The sequence below is a fragment of the Sinohyriopsis cumingii genome, chromosome 7 (genome assembly GCF_028554795.1).
Source record: "Sinohyriopsis cumingii isolate HCF-2022 chromosome 7, ASM2855479v2, whole genome shotgun sequence".
In the NCBI taxonomy this organism is placed as follows: domain Eukaryota; kingdom Metazoa; phylum Mollusca; class Bivalvia; order Unionida; family Unionidae; genus Sinohyriopsis; species Sinohyriopsis cumingii.
In genome coordinates, this window is record NC_142967.1 from 81,131,056 (window position 1) to 81,141,038 (window position 9,983).

Below are 9,983 nucleotides of genomic sequence, written 5' to 3' on the forward strand. Positions count from 1 at the left end.
ATCACCCACCCTTTAAATGAGGAAAGGCTACCGGAAGTAACAAGGAATTATATGTTCTGGAGCACTTCTTTTTGTATTTGCTTTCGTCATTTTTGATTTTAAAAAAAATTAAATCTTTAACCAGTTCTTTTCGTTGATAGTTCACGTAACTTTTCAATCAAATACAAATTATTTTAATTCAATTTTTTGAGAATCTATGATGTCACAAGATCGAGTATATTTGATAGAAATTTTGAGTAAATTAATAAGAAGAAGAATAAAAATAAGTACAGTTTCAATAAGTTAGCTTACGAGAGAATTTTATAATCTATATAATTTAATGACATTATAAATATATTTTATAATCTATATAATTTAATGACATTATAAATATATTTTATAATCTATATAATTTAATGACATTATAAATATATTTTATAATCTATATAATTTAATGACATTATAAATATATTGAATTTAAGAAGTGGGCTATTTAGTAACAAGTATTTAAAAAATAAGTTAGGCAAAGCGCCAGTAGTGACAAATAGTAGGAAAGGCAATTTAAAAAGTGCGAACAATGACCTACACAAATAAAAGTGATCCAGACAAAAACAATCACTCTATTACTCCCGATATATCAATAAACCCTTTAAAAACAACGATAGATGATGACGGAAATATACTTTTACTTGAAATAAATCATTGTCGCGCATGCGCCATACGAGTTTTAAGTTACAATGGAAATCTACATACACTACCATCGTAAGATTAAGTTCTTTTCAAATATGTCTGCGCAATCGTTTCAGTTCCTAACCACTTCTTGAAAACTGTCGGCGGATTACTTCCTATCAAAAAAAGTGATGGAAGAATTGATTAAAATCGTTGGTGAAGCTGCCGCCATGTTGTCCAGTGGTAAATACTTCGGTTGGCCGCCCGCTTCTGCTGAAAACCATTCCGCCAGCAGGCCGGGAGCCGTCAGATGTTGACACAAATCCGCCACCATTACCGCCACCGCTTCCACTGGTGAAGGAGAACCCGCTTGATTGGCCATCAGGGCTCCTGTTATTGAATTTAAAATTGATTAATTGGCCAAAAGTATAAAATGACATAACAATTTATATATAATTTAAAAAATACACTGAAACAATATTGCTACCAGTTTTCCTATAAACTAGTTTTCAAGAGGATAAAAGGCAATAAATCTTACACTAATACATGTTTTACAAATAATCAAAGTCTATTAAGTGATAATTTACTATGATATTGTGCACACAAAATTGAAAATGATGAAGTCTTAATACAAATTGTAATAAGAATGCAACCTCCCAAGACCATGGCCAAACTGCTTTCTAGTGACGTCGGTAGACAACGCCTCTGCCCAGACAGACCGTTTGACCACGGAGTCATCGTCATTTTGAATTGTCCGTTCAGTAATTATAACGTTGAATTTTGGAGAGCAAAGAGTTAAGGTTAGAAATGCTGAATAAAACGGATATATTTTCAGCTATATTTTGAGAATCACTTTAAAAATTATTTAAAAACAAAAGCAGACGTTTCTGCAAACAACAATGGCTGATTCTAATTTGTGGTGGCAGTGGCGTTTCGAGAGAAACGAAATCGCCACCTGGTAAGCAGTTTTGACTATGTCATAAGATATCACCTTGTTCAAATATTGTAAGGCTGGCACTTGAAACGTGGAAAGAAAACTACACGAACAAGCTCCGTAACATTATACCCGTCATTGGATGTGACATCCGTCATAAAGAACATATTCTCAGAAATGAGGCGGTATTGTGCTGGTCGCGAATGGGACACACATACCTGGCTTATGCATACATCCTGAATGGTGAACTTCGACCACTGTGCATATCCTGCCACTGTCCACTGCCAGTGGAATACATCCTTGTCGAGTGTTTCGACTTCCACACCGACACTGGAACACATCGGTTCAAGTGTATCGACTTTCATACTGACAGTGGAATAGATCTTTGTCTAGTGTATAGATCTACTTCCGATTTGACAGTGGAAAACATTCGTGTTGAGTGTGTCGACATCCACTTTGACGTTAGAACAGATCTTTGTCTAGTGCATCAACTTCCACACTGACTGTGGATGAAATCGAGTCGAGTGTATCGACTTCTATGCTGACACTGGAACACATCGGTTCGAGTGTATCAACTTCCACATTGACAGTGGAAAGCGGTTCACAACTGCTAGTTAACAACCTATATTCTCTACGTAAATTTGAATCCAAAGTATTTAATTATTTTGTACAGTTATATGTTTCATGTTTGAATACTAGTTTTTCGAATATATTGACTATAATTACACCCACCCGCATGACGAGTTTTATAACAACTGATGGGTTTGTACTACCCATCCGATTTGATATTATCACTGTCAATGGAGTTATCAAGATGAGTCCCCGTTAGTACAATGAAGTCGCAGAAAGAAATTCAAGATTATTTAAGTGAACAAGGGAAATGCGTCATCCGTTCTTGCCGATAAAACTTAATATAACTGTATGTATCTGTTGTTTCGGAGTGAGACGGTTTTGGATTCAATTCTAAATCATCTGCTAGTAATAACATTAAAGTAAACTAAAAGAGAAAAATGACGTAACACATCAACAGTGTCGAGGGTAGAGCTGGTACTTTTAAAGTACTTAAAATAAAGATTACAGAGAACTATGACTTAAGTCTGGGGAAAAAATGAACAAAATTAAATAACCAGGAATCCGTAGAATGAATTTCTTGAACATGACTCGAATATACTTTACACCTTATGATATGAATATTACAAAATAGGAAAATATAACATCTTCATGTGTTAATATTTTCTTCATTTTAATTGGCACAATATAGCCATTATTGTGCTGATGTGTTGTTAAATGCTAATACATACATGCATACACACATAAACCCATGAAATCTTCACAGTCAGTTCAAACAGTATTATCGTCATTGAATGTTAATATTGTTTGATAATATAGTTTCACCTCGGCATCACATACCATGAAAGAAGTTCATACATGCAACACTTAATACATTTGTATCCAGCTGATGATACACTGTTTTCTCATATACTGGTGTACGTAAGAATTTTGCTTTCCAAATCGTTGTCTACGGATCTCACCTGAATGCTATGCCCCTTGTATTCCCGTCGTTGATGACCCTGCGTTCTCCTGGGGTCAGATCGTAAGTGTTGATGGGGGCGTTGTGGATGCTGTTAAACACATTGTCAAAGATTCTTTGGAATTCGTTATTTGGTGGATGAAAAGGACCACCAAACACGAAGTCGAACGGATTAAACTGTCCTGCAGAAAATAAGAAATAGCAAATTAATTTGTGTTGGTTTGTATTAATTAGTGTTGGGTTGTATTAATTTGTGTTGGGTTGTATTAATTAGTGACGCGCTGTATGAGCCACTACTATAATACTGAGCCAATGTCTCTTGGGATCGCTATATTTGAATTAACAAGACCTTGCAAATTAAAGAATAGTTAAAAACCGCTTGAAAGAAGATTCTAACTACATTAAATACTGCCCAGAATTAATAAATGTTTACAGGAAAGAATTTTATTATAAATAATTTTAATTTTGATTGTACAACGCAGATAAAGACTTACTGGTAATATTTCTGACGTAAATAAAATATACATGCATATTTACGCGCGCAAGAGAGAGATTAAATTAACGTTCTTGTGATAGCTGTTCGTGAGTACGACAGGAGAAATAAATTGGCAATAAAAACACTATTAACCCTTGTCACGTAATTATGATGCTGTCTAAACATACCCCATGTTTTAAGGACTAGATTAACATTCACAAGTTAAATTACCGTATATGGTCAAACAAAGAAGGGCGATACTTTCATGAGAAAAGAAAAGACAGAAAAGTGCAAATGGTATAAAAGTTATAAATTATTGTTTCTAACCAAAATATACAGTTAAACACTTTACGTATTCTATGTGGAGATATGCACCGAGTTCTGATCGAAATTATTGAATGAACTAGAAATTAAAACAAAAAAAAAAATACTGATTAATTTATGACAAATTAAAACAAAGCGAAATCATATTGGCTTCATACATCAACATGTTTTGTTTTTTTTTTCTCAGTATACTTTATGTTGTCTTCAAATTGCTATCATGTAACACGTAGATGACTTTGGGTCTCCTGTCATCAGTGATTTCACTCGGTATATCAATTTTACTCGTAATACCAGTCATGCGAGCCAGTCTGGAATGTTCTTAAAGGACAATTGGGGGGAAAAAAAGAACCAGATGGCAAACACAGAATGATACTGACTTGATTTACCGACGAATTTTATTGCATAAAAACCCAGCTGTATAAAAATTTTTTTATAAATTAGCTGAAACTTTTGGATGTGATAGCAACGAAATGATATAAGTTGCAACGATTTTTATATGGCTAGTCTACTGATGATTTTTATATGACTAGTCTACTGATGATTTTTATATGGCTAGTCTACTGATGATTTTTATATGACTAAGTCTACTAATGAGTTTTATATGGCTAGTCTACTGATGATTTTTATATGACTAGTCTACTGATGATTTTTATATGACTAGTCTACTGATGATTTTTATATGACTAGTCTACTGATGATTTTTATATGGCTAGTCTACTGATGATTTTTATATGACTAAGTCTACTAATGAGTTTTAAATGACAAATTACTGGTATATAGATCGTCTACCAGCGATTTTTATATGACTAGTCTACTAACCAATTTTATACGACAAACCATTTTAATACACTAGTCTATCAGTGATTTTCAGTGTGTGAATAACTGATTATTAATGCGTGCACTAAAACTGGATAACTGTTTTTTTTAAGGGGATCCATTAGAGAACATGGAGATAAGCATCATGTATACCCATGTCACGCTTAAGTTACATACATACATACATGTAGTTTTATTATATACAACTGTACCTTAAATGAAACACTGCGCGGAAGAATCGAGATTGAAAATCGCAAGAGTTTACGAGGAAAAGTGCACATTTTCAAAACAAGGTTCCTTGACAATGGAACTGTTACCATTAATTTTTCGCGTCGATAGCTTCGTTTTATTTTCTGTTGTACTACTTCATTTACTGTGAGTCCCCATTTTTCGATAGAATAACCTTCGAGTAGGCTTGGGACGATACTTTTCTGACATATTAAAGGGTCCATTACAGCTACTACTAAAATTAAGGGTATATCTCTCGATTAACGGAGGATATTTCAATATCTATCCTTGACTTGTCTTGACATGTCACCAAAGATGACAATCTATTTCTTATTTTGACCGGTTTATTTTGATTGTGGCGATTTTCTGAATACAGGTCCTGACTCTAATGGTACATGGTATGAATGTTTCCTGTAATACATTTACAAATAACCACAAATAACCATGTTTTCTTGTTTAGCGTCTTTCCTTTTACGGTTATAAATTAGTCCGTGGTGTATTTAAATATATGGTCAACACTATCCGTATAAACCGGAATGAGAAATGTCCCATCAGTTAAAACTGCCCCGTGAGTCTACCTTCATTCTAAATTCTGAGCACAAAAATCATTTTACTGGTTTCTTCACGCAGCTAGATATGGTAAAGCAATTAGTGGAAGGAACTTTAATTTAGGCGTGACCAGCCTGTACGTTTCCCGACTAAAAAAAAAATCTACTCATGAATCTTAACAGGCGAAATAAAAAAGTAAAATTACCAAATCTGCGAGAATTACTTATTGCCGTGTTTGGATTGTATATAATTTATATCACACTTTTTAAAATATGTATTTGTATTATTATTAATATTAATATTAATATAAAATTTCAGTTGTAAAGTCTTATTCAGTCATCTTTCCCACGTCAAAGCTCTTTATTCACGGAAATACATTTTACAAAATTAAATACAGTGAATGATCTTTGATTCAATACAGGAAATAGGTATAACAGGCGTTTGACAATAATGTGTTTATCAATGAATACATATTGGTATGCAAATATCGTGCAGGGAAAACCACATCTGCAAAATCAATAAACTTTATCGATCTTTTGATTGTAGAGATAGGATGGAAATGTTAATAAGACCGTTCATTAAATATGTATCATCCACGTTACCTGCCATTCATAAAATGAAGGGGAAAAAATGTTTATTGTTGAGAAAAACGTTTACGTGATTTAAACATTAGTTACCATTGATGACCATGATGGAACAAAGAAGTACGCCTAGGGAAAGCGTGTTCTTAGAGACCATCTTCAGTCTGAAACGAAGAACAGAAATTAAATTAATTAATTTAATCAAAGTGTACGTTTCAGCTCACCTGCCCTTTACGGTTACGGAGCTTATAACATAGCCCAGCACCTCACGTCCGTCCATTAACAATTGCCTGTTAATTCTCGCCATATCATTCAACACCGCCACTGAAGACATTTTTCCATCTAAGTTTTTAGGGACCTGGATGTTTCTTGGTCTGCAGTGTCTGTTTTACAAAGACAAATCAAATTTCTGATCCGATTGTTATACAGTTTGGAATATATAGAGGATATCTGCGTTGTTTTGTTGTTGTTGTTGTTTTTTTTTTTTGTTTTTTTTTTTGTTTTTTTTAAGTAGATATACGGAAATATTTTACTCGTGAAGTGGAAATATTTTGTATTGTCAATAGTGACAATACAATGATTCTTCGTCACTCTTTACATACTTCTGTATACCTACCCCCAAAACGTGGCTTTCTTTTTATTATGTATTTTTTTAAACAAAATCCTTGTGAGGTAGAGGAAATCGGACGAAAGCGCTGCACATAGGTTGGCGGGTCCTACTCGCACGAAAACAAATGGTCAACAGGTGACGCTCTTTCATCACAGTCCTGGTATCGTTGCTTCTAGTTCACCTATCAGTCTAGGTCGATAAGTCAGCCCCTCCCCTGTTATGATACTGATTTCGGTTTAGTCCATATCGTCCATCAGTATCAATAAAGATTTGGGGGGTTGATTTATCGGACTAGTATCAGTCATACATAATTTTTTTTTTTTTTGTAGTATATGTATGATTGATAGGTAAATTGTACGCAACGACTCGAACCCCGATTATCTTTGTCAAAATTACATAGCCACCACAAACTATTGAAACGCATGTTCTTGTTTTTACATCAGAAAATATATACATTGTAAGCGTACAGTCAACAGACCTATCTCTTTTGTTAGCCTATCATCTTTTCCCGCAAAATTCAACCCATAATTACTGAAATGACATCCCCCAAAACAGGCTGACCCCGGGATCAAATGGTTTGTGCAGGCAGTGACATTGTTTACGTCATGTCATCTTGGGAGCAATTTGAACCCAGTACGAAATTATAGGTTACTGCATTTGTATGGGAAAATATGAACGAGTTTTTCGAATGGGAATACTGCACGACCTTGGGAGTGCAGTATATCCATCCGACAAAACGAGTTCATATTTTCCCATATAAAATCAGTAACCTTTTTATTATATGTTAATTTTTTTAATTCTACCTAATGCTTAATTATATTAACAAAATACACTTCAAGAAACAAAGTAACTGAATGTATGCCGTATTCCAAACTAAATACACAAGCGCAGATTCATCATTACACAACAACATTATTACTGCGCACATAACTCCGCCCAGATAAATTTGAACTTAGTCGCGCGCTCGACATAACTTTCGAAAGAAAATGGCGTGTCTAGTTGAAATTTGCAGTCATATTGTGGATGAATGCGCACTGCAACAACTTTTCCATTTGATCTGGAATTAATAGATTTTGGTATTTTTTTCCGATTCTACGAAATTTCGTGATTATGGACTGGATTTATATGTGACAATTCCACATGAAATACATCGGATTGAAGAAGCGAGGGAGAAGCGTGTTGACATCTGCAAATGTGTTTTTGTTTCTGTCATTGCATGTTTGAAATCATATTGTGGGAAAAATATGAGGTCTTTCAATTGCAATTATCAAAAGACGCTATGGATTAGCTTATTTCATTTTGAGTGCAGTAAGGAGGATGTAATTGCACTTATATTCGAAATTACAGTACAATTTCGAAATGTGTAATAAAGATTGAGAACCTATGACATGGCTCATGTAATTCGGATTTGCAGAACTAAGAAAGTACATTTTGAGGAAATTCAGGATGTAAAACTGTAAGTATACTTTTTTGCCATTATTATCACCAGTTAAAGAAGACAGTTTATGATTTGTCACTTGTATGTTATTTATAAGGACCCTTTCTTGCGTCTGTTGTATAACTAGCCTAAATCCGAAACATTGTATCAACAAAGTTAACGCAGAATGTGCCAAAGCAGCTGGTATGTGGCAGTCCACGAAACATGCTTTAGTTCATTCAGAAACAAATTTAAACAACCACAACGTAAAGCGCCTACTACGCGAGTTTACGTGACTTGTTTACAAATCAAAAGTGCTGGCGTCTGCGTCCATTGTTTGTTTACAATATAAAGTAGTTCCTTTATGCACATGAATGCAATATGTGTATTTGCACGCGAGTTCAGTATCGAGTAATATTGCACGATTCTGACAATGTCAAGTTAACGGAGAAAAAAATGAGCATACAATAAACTATAATATTGGTCACTGGGGTAGGGGGTGGGATTCGGAGAAAAAGTTTCGTAAGGGGCCCATCGGTTGTTTCTTTTTTATAAAGAAAGACTTCAAATGTATTGTTCTACGCGCCTTTTCATTAACTACTCAGAGTGTATTTATTTTATCTTTTCTCCTCCGGTGAATATTTAAATAAGATTTGATTGATGACAAGTTCATTGATACTGGATGGTAGCGGTCCCCGAGTGTCCGAGTGGTCTAAAGCACTCACCGTGGGTTCGAGTCTCGGGTTCGGCCAATGTGGGTATGTGAGAAAGCTTGCCAGTAGCTTCTCGTGGGTGGGTGTTTTTCCGGGGTTTTCCCGGGTTCTTCCTCCACCATTTATACTGGCCGCCATGTACAGCCTATCTTGTGCTGAAAAATGGCGTTAAACCCTATAACAGCAACAACTGGATGGTAGTAAAGGTGTTTTATGAACCTTCAACGGACGCAACTTTTGGACGATGAACAACATCACGGTGACAAATCTGATATTACAGCTGTAAAGTCAAAATTTTCACAGCAAGAATCTATCTTACGAACGGTGTACAAAAGATCTATATTTGTTTTTGTTTGTGTGTGCGTGGTGGTTTGGGGAGTGTGGTTTGTAGGTTCAGCTTCGGTTGATTTCATTTTCTATTCTTTCGCTATGAGACGTATTCAAGAATGATGCACTTTGCAGAGCAAACCTTGATCGTTATCATCAATTCCAATGTATTCTACTGTATTTAAAAAATAAAATAAAAATGTACACGTAAGGTAATTTCTACATGCATAGAAACTATATAACCAGTACGCCTCGCATTTTGCAAAAAACATACAAAATGTAAACCATACAAGTCATTATCGGATACAGTAAATGAAGTAATAAACAAAGAAAATTTAAGAGAAAGTCTGAGAATAAATAGGCAATTTTGAAGGAACTCTTACCTTCTAACGAAAGCTGCTTTTTGTCCTCTTGAGAATTGAAATGAATATAATCATAAACGTGTTGTTAATAAACTACACTTCTGTACCTCCCTTATAAATAGCTGCGTGATTTACAATGTCATGTGATGCAGTGTGTAGCTGACATTTGTCCTGATTTGTAAGCGTCCACGTGGTGATCTGACAAAAACGTAAACGTATTTGCAAAAAGTAATTAGGAGACAGTCGTTTACCCTTTGCATGCCACGGTATCCTTTACCAAACCTTACACTGCTTATTATCCCATGAAGCCACTTTGATAATATAAATCTAGATGTTATTTGGGAGTGATTCTAACATTTGTATCGGCAATTAATTTAGTTATATCTTCTTATTTCACGACGTTATAGTTGCTTTAAATGTTTGTTTTCGACACAGGCTTGCTACCGTCTTTGGCGCGATAATTGGTCA

General features: G+C 34.8%; 1 protein-coding gene across 1 annotated transcript; it reads right to left on the reverse strand.

The window, feature by feature from the left end:
• Nucleotides 1-648: 648 nt before the first annotated feature.
• Nucleotides 649-9,675, reverse strand: LOC149795619 (uncharacterized). The gene is made up of 4 exons (XM_089965448.1): nt 9,537-9,675; nt 6,183-6,250; nt 3,115-3,295; nt 649-1,038 (listed from the first exon to the last, which is right to left on the reverse strand). Exons 2-4 carry the CDS (start codon nt 6,241-6,243, stop codon nt 828-830), a joined length of 453 nt encoding a protein of 150 aa, XP_089821574.1. The 5' UTR covers nt 6,244-6,250; nt 9,537-9,675; the 3' UTR covers nt 649-827.
• Between the last annotated feature and the right edge of the window lie 308 nt (nt 9,676-9,983).